The following is a 22,122-nucleotide window of genomic DNA, read 5'->3' as shown; positions in this document are numbered from 1 at the left end:
GATGTTTCCTTCAGCCCAGTGTCTGTAGATCCTCCTTTCAGCTGCATATGGTCATCATAACCTCAAGCAGTGTGGCGGGGCAGACTTCCTGTTGTGGTAAAACCCAGGGCAAATAAAACCTGCTCAACACTTGCTGCTTCTCCCTAAGCCTATTGCTCTGGAAACATTTTTTGTCAATTCCTTTATTCTTGCATCTATTTTATGTAGGCTGAACAGTAAAATGACAACATTCAGAAAGATCTTTAATATGCACTTCAACCTAAAAGTATAGAATATATATTATAGAGGGACACATGTGGGAAGTCTCCTCCATTCCCCAGTGAAAATTATTGTATGTATCGATGCAGATAGTCTGGGTTCTATTTGAAGAGAATTGATCATATCCATCTACTGTATGTGATGTTTGATTTGATTTTCTTTTATTGCTCAAATTTTGAGAAATTACTTTGGGGAAAAAAAAACAACAACTCAGAAGCAGCATGCTTTCTCAGAAACAATAGTTTGGTGCCTTAAAAAACCTCAAAGTTTTGTTGGAGCTACTTTTCTCAGTAGAAATATTCCCCATGAAGGCTACTGACAGCAAGTTAAGTGGATTATGCAGAGAATCTGGGGCACTTTCTGGAAAGAGCAGCCGTTGCAGAGTTTTCAAATTTCAATTTGCAATGCTTTGAGCAGTACAAACAAAATATCGGTTACTCTCACAAAACATTTCTTCTTTTGGCACTTTGATTTCAACGTCTGACGTAGCAGTTTTCTTGCTTTGTTCCTCACTTGTAAGTTGTGCTAGATAAAGGCCTCTGCCAAATGAGTAAATGTGTAGGGATGCAGTGGTAACTGAAACCTAAGAAAAAACTGCATCTCATAAAAACAGTCAAATGACACCAAAACGATCTGCACTGTTGGATACAAGGGCGCAATTAAGACAATGACTCATTTGGAAGTTGAGTCCACTGAGCCTTGAATGACATTTCACCACTGATCCTGGAGCCTTCATCAGTTGTTTCCATGTAGTACTACTCAGTTCTGAGTCATGCCATTGATACAAAATTTTGCAGTAGGAGTCAGGGTAAAGAAATAAACACTGTAATGTACCTTTGCACATACACACACATTTGTTTAACCAAATAACGATAGGGGCCTCAGGATATGGGGTAAACTCAAGAAATACTGCGTCACAACATTTAGAGCCATTCTTTTCTGCTGCATCATTCAGTTCCAGGAATACTATCCCCTTCCTCACCCCCACAGTGAATAATGACTTGGACACAGCCAGAGGTGTTTCATCACTTTAATGGTTACATACGTGGTCATTCTTTTACATGGTATGCACATCTTTCCTTAGGTTACACTTTTGTGATTCTTAACTGCCTTTTAATGATACAACGCTCATTACAATTCTAGTGGAGTTTAGTCAGGGTACAAACAGCCACACTCACCAAACACACCCACTATCCCCGTCCAACTAAGCTTGAGAGGACGTTGACTATGGTACACACACACACACACACATACACACATTCAGGTGCAAGAGTGCCCTCTTCAGCCTGTAACCAAGCAGCTACACTGCACTTAACACTTGCAGATGTCCAAGCACACGCACCCCACATTCCCCCACACCACCCCCTCTTCCACATTAGAGTAGTTACTCAACAAGGTTCCTGGCTGGTTATGGAGCTTGTCTCACACCCTGCCAGTATAAACCTCACCCCTCAGCCCTCAGCCCAGCTCACACACCCCCCCCCCTGCCTTCGTCTGACCAAATGGCCCAAGGAAAGCATCAGGGGAGCGGTCCGCCTGGGAGGGGGCTGGGTAGGCAAAGAGCCAAATGAGAACCATATTTCATCCACACTTTATACCGTGGCCCTCCATTTTCCGAGAACACACATGAATACATAGGTTTGTGTGTAAACATATACAGATGCGTGTGCACACATCCTCAACACACATGGCTGCTCACAAGTAAGACCATTAGTATTTCAGCAATGATAGGTATGTGGGACTTCATGGTTTGCGTAATTGTAGAAATACTTTATTAAGTGCATGAGGGGTGTTTTACTGGGGGATTAAGAGTGTTTTTCAGAAATGACACCATGTCATAACTCTTGACCAATATCTACAATACACTACATCAAGTCCTCAAATCAAATCCAAACATACGAAAACCAAAGAATTGTTATTAAATACCTGATTTACTTTCTTGTTTCTTCATTTTCTTTTCACTGTACAAGTCTTTACATCAGACTCTTGTCATGTACTGGGTGGTGTTTGCTGGTCTTTGTGTCTGGTTCTGCTGTGAAAATGGCGGCCGTCCCAGTGTGAGCCCCTCTCCTCCCCATCTAGCCCCAGCCCGTGGTCTGGAACAGATTACATCTGATATTAAACACATGGCAGCAGTTAGAAAGGAGAAAAGGCGAGAGAAGAAAAAAGTTTAAAAAAAAAAAAAAAAAAAGCAAAGAAAAACAGAGTGAATATGTCAACGAGCTCCCTCCAACCTTCCCTCTTTCTGTCCTTAGCCCCTTTTCTTCTTTGTCTTCTTCTCTGTTCAGTTTCAGGTCACTTCTGAGAGTCCATGTAGTCCATGGTAGTCTAGCTGTCAAAGGCACAAAGATGGCACAGAACCACCACAGTGCCAATGCATTTAAAAAGATAGAAAATAAAATCATAGACTGAATTCATGTAAAGGGGCCATTTTCTTTCTTTCATAGAAAGTCTTGAAGCTGTTTCTACTGCTCATGGCAGATGGTAATAGTCTTACCAACTCACTTGTCCTCAATCTCCCATTACAGATGTGGATCATTGTGTTTCATAACCTAGCGGATAATGAGACAAGGGACTGAGATGTACCCTGAGATGGTTTCAAAAGGAACCTTGGTCTCCAGAGTCTGTTGCTGTGCCACTGATGTGAGCGTTAATCAGTCCGGAGGAATGCTGGCACGACATTTAAGGTGGTTTAAGGAATGAGAACATTGCTAGTGTTCCCCCCATTGATGTCCGCTTTTTCCTGTGAGGACTCCCATAAGGGAGTCACCACTCCCAGACCAGCAGCCTCTTTATCACTGAGACGAACACTCAATCACATGCAAGTTGTCCTTTAGTGTTTATAAGGTCGACATGCTCAGTTGTTTTGCTTGCTAGTGTCTTAAATTAGTACACAACCTCTGTTGCAATGTGTTTTTCTTAAATTGACATTTTTGATTGGTCTCTCTATCAGATCTCCCCCAGCGCGGTCCCTGTGGGAGACTATGCTGACCAGTAAGCATAAGGAGGGGGTATTAGAGGTCCGTCGACAACTGGTGGAAGCAGCCAGCAAGGAGAAGCTACCAATCAAGATGAGCATGGGTAAGAACCAGACTGCCACAAAGAAGCAGCAAAGTTCTTGTCTTGTTTCTTATTAAATAAAACACAAAATGTAGAAATAAAAATTAATAAACATGAGAAAATGAATGCTCTTGCAAAGAAATGCATGTGAGTATTGTAGTGTTTTAGTGCAGAACCATAGCGCCACCTATTGAAATCCATGATGTCTGCTGTGTATTTGCCCATGTGGCCACAGAGGAAATCTGAACCACATGTTGGCTTTGTGACACTCACACACATACACACATGCTCCCTCGCACACACGCTGCTTTTGAAAACTTTTGTTGTTTGTTAATGAAGCAAACGGCGCTGCAGCGAGGGATAAAAATATGTGTAGGCACGCGAAAATAAAGTCATTACATACACGAGTATACAGTGCTCTCGTGCACATTCGTCGTTACGCTGGCTTCGTCCTCACAAAAACATACACACACACACACACACACACACACAGTGTTAATGTGCAGGTTAGCATCTGGCAGAATGTATGGAGTTAAAAGGGAGGGGTCGTGTGGTCTCTCAGCTCCTATAATCTATGAGGTATACAACCTGCTTGTCCCATAACAAGCAGGTTGTAATATGTTAGAGGCCACATGCACACTCCACACACACTCTGCAAAGCATCTGCAAACACATGGTGGTTTTCCTTTGACACATTTGTGTTAAACAGCCCTCCTTTTAATTCTGCATGGCTGCTACATTTTGGACCTATTTAGACAAATAGGAACGCACTCGAGTACATGAGCGAAGGTGAGAAAGTATGAAGGAGGTGTAGCATTAAAGCTGCTCCCACCTGCTGACTGACAGTCTGTTGACTTAATGTCTTTGCTGAGAGAGAGAGAAAAAGAGAGAAGCTGGGAGAGAAAGGGCACCGTCAACCTCACACACTGAACCTTTATACCCCACTGGCAGGGAACCAGACTCCACGAAGCTCCCTGAGCTCCCAGCACACCCCCACATCGTTCCCATCCTGCCCACCAGCACCACCACCCGAATTCTCAATCCATCATGCTCTCCTCGTATGAGACCAAGCTAAACCCAGTAACACAAAACACTTAGCATTAATACCTATCTGCCCTGTCAGTGCACACTCACTCTGTAGGAGAGCAGAATTTTCCACATCACATTCTCACTCGGGTAGGTTTATGAAGATCAGTAGAGAAAATGCTCTATCAGTGCACTACAGGCCCCGCATTCTCACACTGACCCAACTTGGCTTCTTTTCATCTCAACAGGATAAGATCATCCAGAGAGAGACCAAGAAAATAATCCATTTCTCAGAGCCTGAGTATGACCCGTCAGGTTTCTCATAGCACAATAGGATGATGAAATTCCCCCTGTGCGACTGTGTGAGTCTGTGTGTGTGTACGGATAGATGTGGTTCTTCAGAGTCGAGTGTTTATCTTGGGTGTTTTTGCTCTTAGCAGGGAATTAGTTAGACAGCTACGGTTTCATTGTCTGTAAACGTGCGTTTATCCGTCCATCTGCATGTGTGTATGTACGCATGCATATGTGTGCGTCACATGGTTGTACAGTTTGTGTATATATTGTGTCCACTGATACCACAGTGTAAATGAGACGTGTTGACAGGGCCTTTCTTCCTGTGGTCCACTCTGGGCTTTTAACAGCAAAGTTGGAGGCTCAAGCGGACAAATGACTGCATTCATTATTTCATAACAGTGAAATGATGTGATGTCACAGTCATTTCAAAAAAAGTAAAGAAGTCTATGGAGAACATAGATTATGTTCCCCTTATTTAAGTGAGAGTAACCATGTGGCTTCGTCAAACAGCAAAATAGCTCAGTGTTTCATCTAGCAACTGATTTGGGGCTTTTCATTAAAGTCAGGAAATAGTTCTTTCAAATTTAAAGTCCTCGGCTTGGTTATGACTTTTGAAGTTATTTCAAAACCCCTCACATGCAACTAGGGTGTTATGTGGTATTTTTTAAGCATGTAACCCCCAAGACATGGTATGACTACAAACCAGGCTTCTAATCCCATCAGTCTATTGGATATGCTGTTGTTCTGATTTGAATTGTAAACTGTACACGTATGATTTTAGCTACATTAGCAGCATATTTCTAGGGATGGCAATGTTAGGTGTCACATGTTAGGTTGGTTCAGTCGACAACTTTGGATGTGTAACACCTCAATACCTCACTTTCTTGATTGATTGACCATGATGGCTGGGTTTTTCGATGGATTGCCATTAGTGAAAATTGTAGTTTGTCCAATACTTTGATTTAAATACCTACAAGGCTAATCATATTCCCATCAGCCTCAGCTGTACTTTTAATTACCAAGTGTTAGATAAACATTAGCTAAACAGATAAAAACTGTGTGCTTTTTTGGGCACACACAGTGAAAACGCGTGGTGTCGCCCTCTTAGAGCCTGACGTATCCTCATCCATACAGTAGATATACAGAGTCTTAAAAGGGACCTAAACCTGCATCCACAAATAAAAGTTCAAGCACTTTTCTCATCTTACAGTGCATAAATAAAAGTCACTCAGCCTTTCCTGTGTCCACCATCCATGCAGAATTACTTATGAGGCTGTCTAGCTGCTGAGGCAGGCCTCCACTCAGCTCCACGCTGACATCAGACTTAGCCTCTGATTAACCCTGTGCATCTAGAATGCAAGTCATCTTCCAGTAACAGGACTAAATCATTGTTGGCCTCTGCCCTTTTCTGCATTGTTCAGGACTTTGATCATGGCCAAACCTCAGTTGCCACTTCTGCACATCAGGCTAAAATGGACAGCAGCTCAAATTGTTTATAGCATGAAACTGAAAATGTGATTAGTTTTATGTCTGGCAATAAATGCAAAAGCTAGTGTATAGTCATAGGAAAGGAACCACGTCAGTGTGTCTTTATTTACTAGTCTTAAAATGATGATACCTTCTAGTACTGCTTTTTCCTGCAGAAACATGCAAGTTTGTTCTCAGAGCTCAGCTGATAGTTTCTCTCCCTCTGTGTCATTTTGCATATGGCAACAAGATGCCTGAGGAATAACAGAACTGTTTTGAGGGAAGTTTAGTGACATAGATAAGAGCTATGGCTCGGCCCGGGCTGTTTGATTGTGTAATGGAGAACAGGCTTTTGTGTGGCTTTCTTGACTTGAAGTTCTTTTTTCTGTCTTGCTTTTTCTCACTCGGTCTCATCTGGTCTGTCAGAGCTGTAAAGTCTCATTACGTTTGGTCTACACTTTACCAGTCCTGCTTGCCTATTCTCATGTCAGATTATGTTTGGCCTTCACTTTGCGTGTATTTCCTGGTTCTGTGCTGAATTATGGTTGGCACATCTAGCATACTGAACCTTGGTTATACTGCCAGGATTTTTTTTTGTCTGGATATGTTCACAATAGAGCTTTTCAGGATTCTGAATGTGTCTGGACTCAAGCTTATTCTTCAAAAATACTTTAATTTCAGCCAGACACCCAATTCTCTGTTGTAGACATTTGCTCCCTGGATATTTGATCCCTAGATGATTCCTTCCAGTTTTTTTTAATTAAAATATTTCACACGCAAACAGTTTGTTACCTTCAGTTTAAACAGGGTTAACAACTTTTCTTGTCTTTAAGTGCCATAGCTTGATATTGTATATACTATTCTGAACCTTTCTGCTCCATGTTTTTATCCTGTCTGTCTGTTTCTCTTCTAGTCATGCGCTTGGCCCACTAAAGAAAACACTGGCCATGTAGTTCAACAGGAAATACTCCCACATCTGTTGCTGGTTCAGAACATCAACATGAAGAAGTAGGCTTTATGGAGGGTTAATGTGTGCCCCATCTCTATCCCAGCCCCTCGTACCTTCAAGCTACCGTGCACCCCCACCAATAGCTCTTTATGCTACTTTCCCCTATGTCTCTATGGATCATAGGGTCCTAACCTTAGTGAGGAGTCTGGCCTTTTTCCGCTGTCTATATAAATACTGTGAAAAAATGTCTATTTTACATGTATTGCTCACACACTCAAGAGTTTGTATGTTTTCCTACAATGCAGAAAACCAGTGTGTAGACATGCTCAAGCGTGCGCGCACACACACACACACTCATGTGATGTTTAGTCACATATTGTGACTCATGTAAACATTTTGGTGAAACTTCTGACAGCCACCTGATCCTGCACACGTAGAGAGTATTGCTGCCCAACTGGCACAGTTACACACACACACACACACACACCCACATCTGCACAGCTGTTGCTTTCTCTCGGCCTGTGGAGTTTTTGCTTATTAAGATAATATTATGGTCTGATTTGGTATCAGTCATTTCCCTCTGCCATAAACTGAGTGTATGTTGTTAAAAAGTTTGTTATGCTTGGGAAAAGGTTGTCTATTTATTTTATTACTACGCTTTGTTCTTCCCATCATGAGAAACTATGTGTGTGTGTGTGTGTGTGTGTGTGTGTGTGTGTGTGTGTGTGTGTGTCTACATTTTTATTCGATTTTGACAGATGACACAGCATCAGGCCAACACTAAGTTGTGGATTGTAGTTTATACTGAATGATGCGCTTCAACCAGTACTGATTGATGAGCTTGTGATGGCTTCAAATTTCTTTCCAGATGAGTAACGATATCATCTTCCCTCCTCTCAGGCCGTGTGACCCCCGAGCAGCTGTGCTCCTATATACAGCTGTTCCGGAGCAGTTGGGGGGCGCTGGAGAGTCACTGTGGGGTGATCCAGCTGGGCCTGGCCACAGCCCAGACACTCGGCCACCCCAGTCTGCCTCGCTGGGATTCCTGCCTGGCCTTCGAGCGGCTGCTGCTGCAGGTCTGTCCCCAACTTACACAAACCTATTATCAACATGTGTTAGCTTAGCTTAGCTTTACGCAACACATAAAAAACTGTTTTGAGCCTTTTAACTGTAAAAAATTCAATAATAAATAAGTATTAAGGGATATCTTAAAGAATTCCTATGTTGTTTTTAAATGATGTCCTGAACAAAATCACAAATTGAAAAGGAAAACAGCATGTTGTAATTAACCTGATAATTATTCAGTCACTTTTTTTTTCCTCTGCTGAATATTTTATAGCCAAGTGCTCAGCAGGTAAGTGGGCGCTTGTGATTCACTACAACCAGAATGTTGTGTTAAACTGACAGATTGGGGGGAAAAATAAGCAGATTCCTCTCCCTCATAAACAAGGTCAGTTGTGTTTGTAAGGAAAACATTTGGATCAAGTAAAAAAAAAAAAACATAAACGCAAGCTTTCCATCATGTTGTTTAGATGCTATTTAGTCCAGAGGAGGAAGGAGTCTAGTTTACAGATAGGTGTGTTGGACTGTGGAAAACAAGTCTGATGGAGAGATGGAGGCAGAAAGGATGAAGTGGAAGAAGTGGCTGAAGAGCAAATTCAGTTATCGCCTCTCATTTCAGGTCTTTACCAGCCATTCACTGTTATTCACTTACGTACTAAAGCCATTTCCTCCTTCTCTTACTTTGCACTTTTCATCAAATGCACTTTTTTTATTCCTGAAGCTGTAAAGCAATCAGTAGGACAGCATTTAGGATCTTATTAAACTAAATCACGGAAAAATAAAACAAGCTCGCAGCAGTGCTCCTTGCCAAATTGGAATTTGAAAACAACCTCATAAACCTTAGTCCTCAGCTGGGGCCATCGCTGGTTTATTAAATAGAGGAAGAGGACTTTAGGGCTTATACTTCCAGTATCTCTTTTCTTCAGGACTTCACTTTGATCCACTCCCTCCTCGGTTGTCTACTATACCTGGATAATTCAAAGTAAGAATTCTCACAACTCTCTTTTCTTTCTTTTATATTTACTGGGCTGTGGCTGTTTCCTGAAGTCTAACTATGTCCTGTTGAACTGATGGTGACTGTGTTAATAACTTACTGTTGTTGTATTTAGCATCAAAGTGGTATATATAGCTTTGGCCCAGGTTCAGAACAACATTCTTCACGATTCAGATCTCACAATCAGGCCTTGAGCATGATGTGAGAGTTGGTGTTTGTTTCAAAACAGGCCCGAATTTTATTGAGGTATTAAAGGAAATGAGTCGTGTGCCCTCTGTGCCCCCTCTGTTTATTTAATTTCCCTACGAAGTTTTTGCTTTGGCTCAACATGGACAGAGAGAGAGAAGTTAATTGCATTACAAAATGGCGGGTTGAAATGTCTTTCAGCTCTGCCTGGTGGCCGGGCTGTGTTTGCAGTGCCTGAGTGTGTGAGGGCTGGGGTGGGTACGACTGGGCAAAGCTGGACGCTCCATCACTGGTGAACAGTGGGAGTCCTTTCAGGTCAGCTCGTCTGTGGTGCCCTGGGGCCTCGGGCTGGGTAGTGGCTGTACTGAGGCAAAAGGCCATTGGGTTCAGGACCTGGCCTAGTTTAGGCTTGTCCAATGATTTATATGTACAAAATACTGTGTGACCTACTCTAGACCACCTTTCCTGAATTGCCCGGTAGCGTTTTGCTAATCAGGTACTTAAATAAACTGTAACACAGGCTCTTTAGAAAGTAACTTTGCTTTTGTGGATTCCTTCAGCAATGGCACACTTTGCTAAAAGGCGACATGGTAGGCACATAAGTGGTTATGCAGGTTGACATGTCAGTTTAACTGTGATATAATAGTGTGACACAAAGTGTTGAAGCTGTTGGATTCACTGCCTCTTAAATATGTAACTTGTATTTTCTCAAGATGGTTTGATATCTTCTTGGCTGGCCCTGCCATCCTACCCGCACTTATACCTCAACCGTGCTGCCCCGGGGCTTTTGCTGTCTGGCCTCTAACTGGGTTTCAGTGTGAATGGGTCAGATTGAGCAGGCTTGGTCCAGCTCCAGCCCACAGTTGGAGAATTTGTATGCTAGACATGCACAGTGCTGGACAGGGGTGGTGCGGGCAAGTCAAAACTCAACAGACTCAGTCTTTCACCACTTCCCAGAACATCACAGGCACACTACACTACCCTCCCATCAACCCTCCCAGCCAGAGCCTCAGCTTCACCAAACTAAACATGTACAGTACAACCGTACATCCCTCCCAGAGAGACCAGAGTTGGGACAAGTTTTTTCAGTGACAGACTTTCCAAAGCTAGTTTTTTGAGTTTGTTGTGCAGCTTACTGCTGATTAATCTGTCACATCACTGAACAAGGTAGTGATGACAGCAATGCAGTAGAGAGAAGCTAACCCCTCTCACCCTGGCCTGTTGCTGTACTCTGCTGGGATTACCAGGGCATGCTTCTGCAAACATTCAAGCTCTGAGTTATTATTGGTCACAGCGCAGCTTAGAGAGAAAGCTGCACGATGCTGTATGTCCCCATCTCCCATGGGTCGCACAAATTGCCTGCCTGGTGCTTATGACTGTCTCTGCTATATGTTTATGTTTTAGTCTAAAAAAAAATCAAACTATGAACCCAAAACTAATGCTCTTGACATTAACCTACAGTAGTGCAACTCCCAAGAAGAAAAATACTATATTTATACAATGGCAGTGCATGAGTTATTCTCAACATCCGAGACAAGAAAAATCAGTCTATTCTTTTTGAGTAGGTTTTCCTTTGGTCAGTTTTAGATAAATCCAGACATCTGATACTGTGAAGGCCCCTTTTATCTTCATGCACAAATAATTCTTACAAGAAAATCCAAATCCACATTATATGCTTCTGTGTTGTATGTAATTACTCAAGAAGAGTGTTTCAACTTTCTAAAACTGTTGCTCTTAGTGTGTCTGTTCGTATCCAGCCAGGTTAGAGCCTGGTGACCCAGATACTCCATTAAATCCCCTAGTACAGTGTCGATGTGTGCTGCCATAAACACTCATGACCCCTTCACCTCTATGCCTTGACCCCTTCTGGACATACACTGACCTGCAGGGGCTCAAACCAGCAGGTCTGCAATATATCAGTAACCTGACAATAAAATCTATGTCATCCCTGTTAGCCATAAGAAGGCACGCCAATCCCCAGGATACTTAACATGCAGGTCTATATGTAACATCTGGGTTGCATCATTTCTTATGGCGACAGAGGGAAAATGTGGATATTGGCCCTAAGTAAGTTTCATCTTATCTGAGCTGCATGCCATAGTCAGACAGGGAGCTCTAAGCCTGTAATTGGCCTTTCCCCAGGCTATGGAGCTATCCTCACATCCCAGACATTCCCTCTTATTCTCAATCTCTTCTGTGTCCATGCTGCCCCCACGGGGTGCGCGGCTCGAGGGTTGTAGAGAGATTATAACAGAGGGGTGCGAATGACTCCAGGGCACTGCCCCAAGATTTTTAGCACTGGCCTCCTCCAGTTCCCCCCAGAGTTTAACAGCCTCATGTCTGAGATGACCTGGACTGACCGTCTCCCCATCCATCCACATTCAGTACCACATTCTCCCTCATCCAGTCTTTGTGTTTGCGCCTCCTCTACCCTGGAGCAACACTCCTCAACAACTCCTGTCTGTCTCTCGACAAAGTGGCATCTCAGTCTCAAGCTGTTGTCCTCCACAAACTTCATTTTATTGTATTAAATGCAGTTCTTAGTATAGCACATTCATCTCAGCATAGTTAAGAATAGTTTTCCTATCTACAGTGAGGGAAAAAATTATTTGAACCCCAGCTGATTTTGTAAGTTTGCCCACTAACAAAGAAATGATCAGTCTATAATTTCAATGGTAGGTTTATTTGAACAGTGAGACACAACAATGACAAAAAAAATCCAGAAAAATGCGTTTCAAAAAGAGTTATAAATTAATTTGCATTTCCATGAAGGAAATAAGTATTTGATCCTCTATCCGTCAGCAAGATCTCGAGCTCCCAGGTGGATCTTATACAGGTAACGAGCTGACATTGGCCCTCTCAGCTCGTTACCTGTATAAAGAGACCTGTCCACAGAAGCAATCAATCAATCCAGATTCCAAACTCTTCACCATGGCCAAGACCAAAGAGCTTTCCAAGGATGTCAGGGACAAGATTGTGGACCTACACAAGGCTGGAATGGGCTACAAGACCATCGCCAAGCAGCTGGGTGAGAAGGTGACAACAGTTGGTGCAATTATTCGCAAATGGAAGAAACATAAATTAACTGCCAATCTCCCTTGGTCTGGAGCTCCATGCAAGATCTCACCTCGTGGAGTTTCAATGATAATGAGAACGGTGAGGAATCAGCCAAGAACCACTGGGGAGGAACTTGTCAATGATCTCAAGGCAGCTGGGACCATAGTCACCAAAAAAACTGTTGGTAACACACTACGCCGTGAAGGACTGAAATCCTGCTGTGAAAACCTTGTGGCCAACTACAAGAAACGGCTGACCTCTGTGATTGCCAACAAAGGTTTTGCCACCAAGTACTAAAGCACGTTTTTCAAAGGGATCAAATACTTCTTTCCTTCGTGGAAATGCAAATTAATTTATAACACTTTTTGAAACGCATTTTTCTGGATTTTTTTTGTCATTGTTGTGTCTCACTGTTCAAATAAACCTACCATTGAAATTATAGACTGATCATTTCTTTGTTAGTGGGCAAACTTACAAAATCAGCTGGGGTTCAAATAATTTTTTCCCTCACTGTATCTATCTATCTATCTATCTATCTATCTATCTATCTATCTATCTTTTCAAACAACTTTATCCTCCACTTCCCGTTAAATATATCATGTTTATCCTGTGTCTCTGTTATGCATTCTCCAAACATTCGCCTCACTGTAACACAGCACACATGTACTGTACAACGTGAACTCCTGTGCTCTGCTCCAGTCCATGCCTCTGTATTTTGAAGGATAATAAAAAGTCCTCTGAAACTGGAGGAAAATGCAGAGTTGGATAAAAGTTTATCGCAAGAGTGAGTTATTTACCTATCTCTTCCTTCCTGTGTTTAGTTGGAGAGGATTACAGTGGGAGAGGAGATCAGTGATGGAGTTCACTCCCAGAAAGATCCAGGAATAGCCCCCACCTCCAGCTCTCCCACCCCCAGCCCCTTCTCAGCGCCAGTACCATGAGACGGCTGTGTTTACATTGTTCTGCACAGCTCAGGCCTAATGTACTATCTGTTTAATAGGCAGAGAGAGGCCTGTTTATAGAGAGGGACCTTTTTAACAGAGGTGATGGGCTGGTAGGCCAGAGGGCAACGCCAACTCATCTCACATCCTGTTATCATTACCTCTCTCAGACAGATAGGTGCTCGGCTTGCTCGGCTTTCTGCATTACTTATCCTTAATCATCTTGCCTTCCTGCTGGCTATGATTATGTTCAATCTGTCTGCCTTGGAAAATTAAGAAACACAAGAAAGCACAATCAAGATGCCTCATAGTAAACCTCACGAGCTGAACTTCTCGGCTATGTGGTAATTTGCATGTGCTGCATTTTAAATGTTCTACTAAGCATCTTTCTACAAAATCTATATCTCAGCTCACTGAACTGAAAATGTATAGGAACTGCTTTGGTGTTATTAGCTGTGGAATTACTGCTGCTCTATGAATGTTAAAGCTGAGGGGTTTTACACACAACATTTTCTCTTGTATGTACAGCAGCCTCTTTTTTTTTTTCTTTTGGCATTTCTTTGTGTTGAGTCATGCTTGCATTTACCACATATGTGCATCTGCAGATATTTTTTGTAGAGGTCCCTATTGTTTTCTGTGGCTGTTTAAATATGGAGTCAAAACCCTTAACGTCAGGAGGAGTTTTTATGTGGCCTGGAGATTTTCTTCTTTCCACACGAATGTGTTTTTTCAGGCTGTAAACTGTAAGTTTTTCACAGCCTTGGCTTTTTCTCACACTTGCTTAGACCAAATTTGCAGAATGAAATAGATGATCTTTTTCTGGACGTCATCCACGCTGCTGTCTCAACTTAAGCACGCTTGTTTGCTATTTCTGAACGCTTTTGTACTGATCTGCATTGTTATCTGTCAGTGTTTGGGTGAGGTGGTCTAGGGAACATGATCAGAGGGGGTTCATGGAGCTCTCACTAACACTCACCATCCCCGGTGAATCAGGTCAGTGTGGTCTGCTGACTTGGCCCTCCTGGCGTCAGACTTCATTTGAGCATGCTCCAACAGGACACCACAAGCTAGGGAAAATCCCACAATGCCCAGCATTCACCCTCGGATTGTTAACAAGGAAGGCCATAGAAAAAGCTGACCATTAATGAAGATGGCGGGGGTTTTAGGAGACCCAACAATGACCCAGTGTCCCAGATAGAGCTGGCCAACGAACCACTTCATACCTTTATATTTCTCTGACTGGCACACAACCCTACCTTCGGTTTAACATGTCACTGCTCACTGTTTATATTCATGTTTTTTTCATGAGTATTTAAACCACAGCCAGATGTGCTGGCAGGTAAGTGTGTGTGTGCGGCCACGTGTGCATGCATGCATGCATTCATGCATGTGCATCCTTTAATGTGCTTATTCTTGCAACAGTGTCTTAACTTCCTGTTGTCACAAACAGTCTCTCTGTTCCCTGTAGAAAAGCTCGACCTCGGGACAGATTATCTATCAGGTCATTTGTCACTACCTGATGAGCACAGGCCAGGGAAGGTCACAGCCCATAGGACATGTGTCTTTGTGTCTGTGTGTCTGATCTAAAACGGAGGCAGAGACACATTCCAGGAGAAGTGTCCCCTTCAGATACCTATTAGCCTCTTGGTGCCAGATTAAGAGATTTTTACCTAGATTGAAAATCACATTGTGATATATCAGTTAAGGATTCAGAGTACATCAGCAAAATGACTGAAGATTCTCAGGTCATGGTTAAACCATCGGTGAAGTTCTTGAAGGCGTTTCACCTCTCATCAGAAAGGCTTCATCAGTTCACCAGTTAAAGATCCAGAGCATGCTTGTAGCACTGCTGGACACATGACAAATTTCTGTTTGCTCACTTTACTGCTTTGTGAGCCACTAGACGCGGAGCTCACACAACTAGTTTGGCTAGCTTCCTGCTGACCTGTTCATTTGGGGATACAGTAGATTGGACGTGCCCCCCAGCTGCATGGTATAAAGTGGGGGGGGGGGGAATAAGAGTTGCCCCCTTTTGTCAGTTAGAAAAGGTGAGACAAGGGCTCCTCTTTCCCTAGCATGTAATTGTACCCATCTAAATCGCCAGTCTGGACCTTCTTCTTCACACGTCTGTTCACTCGTGCCCAACTTGCAAACCATCTCGCTGCCCCAGGGCTTCACCCAGTCGCCCAAAGGGAATGAGCCTGCCCATTCACCATGGTAACCTAGCAGTGAAAGGTCAAACTGGGTCAATCAGAGACAGACTGTTGCCACCCTCGCTCTGTCATTAGTTACCCATTGTTCCCTGGGGCAGTGCTCCACATGTAACCACATAGCACAACAAGCTGGATCCGAGTGGATTGAGTGTATGATCAGGTGAAACAGCATTGGTTTCATATGTGTATCTGTGACGAGGTCATTCGTGGCCTGATTACCAGCTAAGTGAGTGTAACAGCCTCTGAAATGTGTGTGTTAAATGGATATGTCATGTTAACAACAATGACTGAAAACCTTATCTATGACCTCTGTGATGTTACAGAGACCTTTGTCTTTAAACAAGGTTTAATTTCATTAAGAATACGAAAGGTTCATGGCAGAGCAACTTAAGACCAGTCGAGCACCGTCTGAGTGCTTGATTTAGTGTGTAAAGACGCTGAAAGCAACTTTAAATGTTTCCGAATTTATGCTTTCTAACAACATTAGCTGTATCTGGTTTTGAGCCCATATTATTTGCATTTGTTAAAAGCTACATAGATGTAAATCACTCAGCTTCCCTCATTTTTTGTGTGTGACGGGGTTGCTTTTTGTTGTTTTTGGAATCATTGTGTATGAGCTACAAATTAAATTCATCTGGGGAAGGAATTTAAGAGAATGGGCCACTCTGCTCCCCTCATAACATGATTGACATCAGGGTGCAAAGGGAGCCGCCCCCCAGGCTCTCTGCTGGGGTCTTGAGGTGGTTAAATATCCTTGTACTATTCTCTCATTCCCTTGTTTTGTTTTGTCTGTTACTTTGAAGCTGTTTCACCTCAAAGTATCTGTCCTCCTCCTCCCCTTAGCCTTCTATTTTTCATTATCTAAATGATAGGGCTTGTGTTCATTTACAAATGTGCGTCATTATATCTGTGTGTCTTTATTTGAGGAAGTGTGGGATACAGTATCTGGTCCGAGTGAGAAAGGGCTGTAGCCAGATGCTAAAACATCTAAGAGATTGAAACCAGAGTGGCCAATCTGGACAAGTAGACATCGACAAAATATTTGTAAATGCATTTGTTAGAAATGTCTCAGAGCATCTGCCAAAATACTGGATATGTTTTACACAATTATGATAAATGGAGACCAATTGCCCGCATGTTTGCTAGAGACAGGACACGGAAAAATGTATTTTCAAAGACCTCCGCATGGCATACAGTAAGTATATAGAATGTGCTGAAATAACTAGAACATGTGGGCTATTGGACAGAGTTTTGTTGGAAGGTTTCCACTGCCTGTCACTGCATATACCACTTAAAGCCAAAGCTAAGCTGCTCCAGCCCTCCATGCTTCATGTTATTCAATAGGAAAACTTGGTTTGAAACAAGTGAGGAAAAACCTCACTAATTCCTCTGTTTTCCCGTTTTAGCTTTCATCTAGAGTGAACTCACATGACCCACTTTTCGTCTTTTATTGTTCTAGGCTTGGCGTACTAGGAGACACATATGGGCTTTTTTGTCCCACTGCTGTTTCCATGAAAATGGGGAAAAGGAATGAAAGTAACCCAAAACGACGCTGAGCAACTAATTATGAGTGGAGAGAAGGGGTGGAGAGGGGGGGGGGGCTTTGTGGGGGAGGAGCTCATACGCCCGCCATGTGCCCCCTCATCCCCCTCCTAAATCGCCTGTTCTTTAACTCTCCATCTTCTCCACCCACCACCTTTTGTTCTAAGTCATTTAAGATGCTCTGCGCTCTGTTTCATGTTTGGAGTTGTGATGTCTCAGTACTCTGAACACTGTGTGTCTTAACATCAGATCATCTCACTCCTGGCATGGTGGACGCTTTTGACGGTGACAGTGTTTATGGCCTTTTACGCTCTGTGCATTGTTTGTTTAAGAGCCATAATAAATCATATGCATGGTTTGGTGCGTGCGTGCTCAGTTTGGGTGGTCATGTTTGTGCTGAAATTGCGTGGCGATTAGAAGATGATGGAAGAGAAAATGAAGCACTGACTCAAATGAGACACTAAACATACTACTGCACATGTGGCTGTGAGGATCAGAAGTTCAGATGTCCTCATTCACACTGCACCAACAACTCTTCCACATCCTGTAGAAAACATAACATTACAAAGGTTAAACTGCAGAATCAAATTTTTATTTTTGCAAGTTTGCTTTACTGCAGTCTGCAGGTGGCTGACTCTGCTCATTCTCTAGTGTTTCTTTGGAAAGACAAAACTTTTGCTGGAAACATTAATACATCATATGTTCCAAAATAAAATCATTTTGTACATATCTGATGCTAACAAATGTGTACTCAACAGATTGCACTATTTCCCCTATTTACCAAAAACTAAATCTAATGTGCTGTACGAGCCCTGCAATAAATCTTACATTTATAAAGCTCATCATATTCAGTTTGTGCTGAGACTGTGTCAAAGAGGTGCTGACTCAGCTCTGTGGTCATTTTGGAGGCAGTACTGCGTGGTGCACTGGATTGCATTATAGTGAAAGTTGTTTGCAATATTTTGTCTACTCCCATTAATTTCAATGAAGGTTCAGAAACTATTGTAAACACCTTCTGTGTCATAGAAGTTTGACTTATTATGTCATGAACAGTCGGGTTTGTAATCCCATTTCTTTACCTTGAAAAACTCTTTAGGTAGCTTTTGCAGCATGTCATGATCGCGAATCGAGGGCCACACCTGGCCATGCAATTTCATGTCAGTCATTTTTCCCATCCTTTAGGACCCATCCCATCCTTTATGAAAATGGCTGTAATTCCTGAATGGTTAATGTCACACTTTTGTGAAACCCCTTGAATGAGATGAAGTCTTAACTGTGCACAAGTCTTGTGTTTCATTTCAGTTTCAGTTTGTTGTTGAACAAAGGACAAATTTCAAAACTTACATATATGGTAGATGGTAGATGATTTATTTAAATACATTTTCTCTAAGCCAATAAATCCTTAAATAATTTGACATAAAAATGTTACTAATACAGTTGGTATTATTTGAAATCCAATCCAATAACATCCCTCTCTGTCAGAAAATACAACACTAAAACATGAAAAAAAAATGTAACAGTGACTTACTTTATTCATCTCCTCAGGGACATTGTTTTAAGGACAGCCAGACAGTGCATGTCAGACAGCTGCTGAGATGTAATAACTATAGGAGTCACTCTTTGAAGTACCAAAAGAAGAGTACCAAGGTTAAGTATATTGCAATGTATTATTAGATTATCATTACTCATGCATTAATATTTAAACTTTATTAAACTTAAGTGTAAGATGATTGTTTAATATCAGTCAGTCTGTCTTTTGTTGTGTATGACCTTCCATAAGAGTTAATTTTAAAAGTTCTGTTATGTAATGTATAATCTTAATATGTGAATTGAGATTTTAGGCAATAATTGCCTTTAAAATATAATGGAAGTCTCTTGAAATGCTACTTAATTTAGAAAAAGCATGTCAAAACAAGTAATTGCACAAATATATCTAGTTACTTCTGGCTATGGCTATTAGCATGAGACCCACAACTACTTTATACAGCAGTCGTGGGAAAATGACATTTAAAATTATATTAATAAATGAATAATATTAGCTAAGTGGTCCACTTTGGACATTGTAGCACTTAGACCATCAAGTGCAGTGACAGTATAATTCTCACGGTTTTGTGGGGATGGTTTGGAAAAGCTGGACCTCTCTGCCAGTGTGAGATGTTTAGTCGCCGTGTAGCACCGAGGCTCTGCGCTGCATCACAGCATAGACAAACAGACAGACAAGGCATTAGTGATGTGTTTACCATCTGTTCAGAAAAGGACAGACATGATGGGAGACGATGGGGAAGAGAGACATTTTCACGGTGTATGAAGACACAGGTGGGGGGTGTCAAAGGATTTACTGCCAGACATAAACCATTACTTATAACAGAGGCCAGTCACACATTGGTGTATAATCTGTGGCACACTGTCATCCTCTTCTTTATAATACAAGACCCACCTGGGTTGTGACCCCCAAAGTTGACTGGGTTATGGATAAAAAACATCCTCCAACTGTTGCCCTCTATTGTGTAATCACAGCTGCCAGTAGTTAGAAACCCCCTGCTGACTGAAAATGTAACACCCAGAAACTGCTCCTCAGCTCTGCACATTATATGTTCTCACAGTGAAATTATCCATGCAAAGTCCAAAAAAACGTCCCGAGGCAGTTGCCCTCTGTTGCAGAGGAGGTTGCTTCATGTGTGAGAGGGACACAGTTTGTCATTTAGGAATTCTGGGAAGTACGTATGATCCATTAGACCACAGAGAGATATGTTGATAAGTGAAGTGGGATGAAAAACGTTTCAGAAATGGAGTTTACTTTAGTCTGACTTTGGTGTAGCAATCCACCCATGCCTCCACTCTTTCTCCGTCTATATCTCAGCCACCAATCACACAAAACTTTCTCCCAAAACCGCAGTGGAGCTGTTATTTACTTTGATTTGTGTTGTTAGATTTTTGTCAAAGATATAAATTCTGATTTCACAAAGTTATCATAGTCTTGGAGGACTTTTTCTTTTTTTATCATATCGGAAGAGTTTAAGAGTCTGTTTGATTTGGCCAGAGTGATGAGAGGAAGAGAGAGGGGATGCACTGGACGATGGGTTGAGAAATCTTGGAAAAGGGAGACAATAATGGAGAGAATTATGTATTCTATCCATGATTTAAAAAAAAGGGTGTTAGCTTGGGGCTTGTTTCGTTGCCCCTCCTGGTAGTGTTTTTAGTTGAGCTGTGGGCTTAAGGCTCTGGGAATGTTTATGCAGTAGAGACCCTTGGTGATGTTGTTTGTATTGTTCTATTTTAGCCTGTATGCCAAACCAGTGTCAGTAGAGAAGGCCTGTGTTTTCTTTTCACAGACACACACACACACACACACACGTGCTCACACAGGTATAAAAAGCATTCAGCCGTGCAATCAACACCCCGTCTGTCTCCATTCTGACCCCTATCTCTCCCTCTGCCATGTCTTTGTTTACATCTGTTGGTCTGTGCCCCTTTCACAAAATGTGAGTGAAAGGACTGCCAAAAAGAGATCCTGGTAAATCTCTCTGATATTCAAAGTGTTAGAACAGATGAAGCTCACGCAGGGTGACGGGTGTTAGTGTGCAGACATGTTGTCTGCAGAAGGATTGCTACACGTCTGTGCTCTTTTATTCGAGCCTGCGTGTTGCATGCAGCCCCCTCCGTGACACTTCAGTAAACACCAGCGTAACACATACATCTACTGTTGCCTGTATGAGTGTGTGTGACTCCAGTCTGTAGTGTTTTAAAGGAGACGAGTGTGCATCCACGCAACCCATGTTAGCAGTGGCACACTAGTATGTGTGTGTGTGACAGAGGACTGCTGTGTGTGCAGGGTGCCACCCTGGTCTTAGGTTACTCACAGAAAAAGCGTTCTTTTCACAGCCCACTGCTCCGATACACTGAGGGACAAGTCACTGTGTCAAAAAATGGCATTAACTGCACAACTGTACTTGATATCTTTGCCGAACCTTTATTTTGAAAATCCCCTCTCCCTAACAACCCCTACCCCTCTCTGTGGCTTTTATTTCCTAACTCTGTTTTCTGTCTCCTTTATGTGTGAACCCTGGGTTTCCAGTAAAAAAAATGGCTGGAAGAATATGCCTGTAACTGTTTATTACGCGGTCTTTGTCGAATAATGTGTTTATTTCATGATTGTGTGAGTGCATTTATGTGTGTATGAGGGCAACAGCTCTTTATTTAATCCGTTTTATTGGCGTAGCTATGTCTCATGTTAGCCTCCCGGCATAGACAGTAACTAATCATGTTGCTCATAATTGACTGGTAAATAGAGAGGCGGTGTGAGTGTGGTCATCTGGGAGCATCATGTGACCCAACACAGTCACACCACCGATAAGATCTGTTAGTGGAGGTCTTAATACATTCCTCCCCCTTCCCATTTTTTTCCATTATTTGTCTTTCAGGATTTTTTTTTTCTTTAGTTAAAATGTCCCAGTGCTTTCTTATTTCGAGCATAATTCATTTCTACATCCTCCCAGGTGTGAGTGCAGCGAGATAGCTGGAGATTAGTTGTTTTCCCATTTCCTGTGTCTGTAATGAGTGTTGCATAAATGTTTGGGGAAGAGCAGCCGTGTGTGGGCGTTTGTCAGTGTCTATCATCGAGATATGCACAGGTTGGCAGGACAATCCAGATTATGATGTGGACTGTATTTACTTAAAAAAATGGACATGATACACAGTCCTCGTTTGATCAGCCTCCTTGGTCTCAGCACCCATTGGCCTTAAAACAGATGTGCACGTTACCTTTTTTATTTATTTTCTTCCATAAATGCAGTGTTAGGTGCGTGACCTCAGAGTGAATGTGGGGTTGAAAAGAAGTCTCGTCCCATGTGGCATAAGAATATTAGTGTGTCATCAACACACACATAACCCTGCTTCTTTGAGAGACAAAGTGCATACTGACTGTACCCCAGAGTAATGACTCACATCAGAGGACACTAGTCAGTGACACAGCTTTGTTTACTCATGATGAATTCCATGTTTTATTCAGACTTCACTGCAGAAGTTGGAATAGAACCATGACAAAGCTCTGCATCCACAGCGACAGTCCATGAT

General features: G+C 42.3%; 1 protein-coding gene across 1 annotated transcript in view; it reads left to right on the top strand.

Moving 5' to 3' along the window:
• scfd2 (sec1 family domain containing 2) overlaps positions 1 to 22,122 on the top strand; it is a 75,023-nt gene that overhangs the window by 6,428 nt on the left and 46,473 nt on the right. Inside the window, exons 3-4 of the mRNA XM_026345760.1 lie at positions 3,212 to 3,339; positions 7,955 to 8,130. Coding sequence (XP_026201545.1) covers positions 3,212 to 3,339; positions 7,955 to 8,130 — 304 coding nt within the window. The remainder of the gene's footprint in view (positions 1 to 3,211; positions 3,340 to 7,954; positions 8,131 to 22,122) is intronic.

This window comes from Anabas testudineus, chromosome 4 (assembly GCF_900324465.2).
Source record: "Anabas testudineus chromosome 4, fAnaTes1.2, whole genome shotgun sequence".
In the NCBI taxonomy this organism is placed as follows: Eukaryota; Metazoa; Chordata; class Actinopteri; order Anabantiformes; family Anabantidae; genus Anabas; species Anabas testudineus.
Note: the sequence above shows the minus strand (reverse complement) of the source record. Positions and strands in the feature narration are given on the sequence as shown.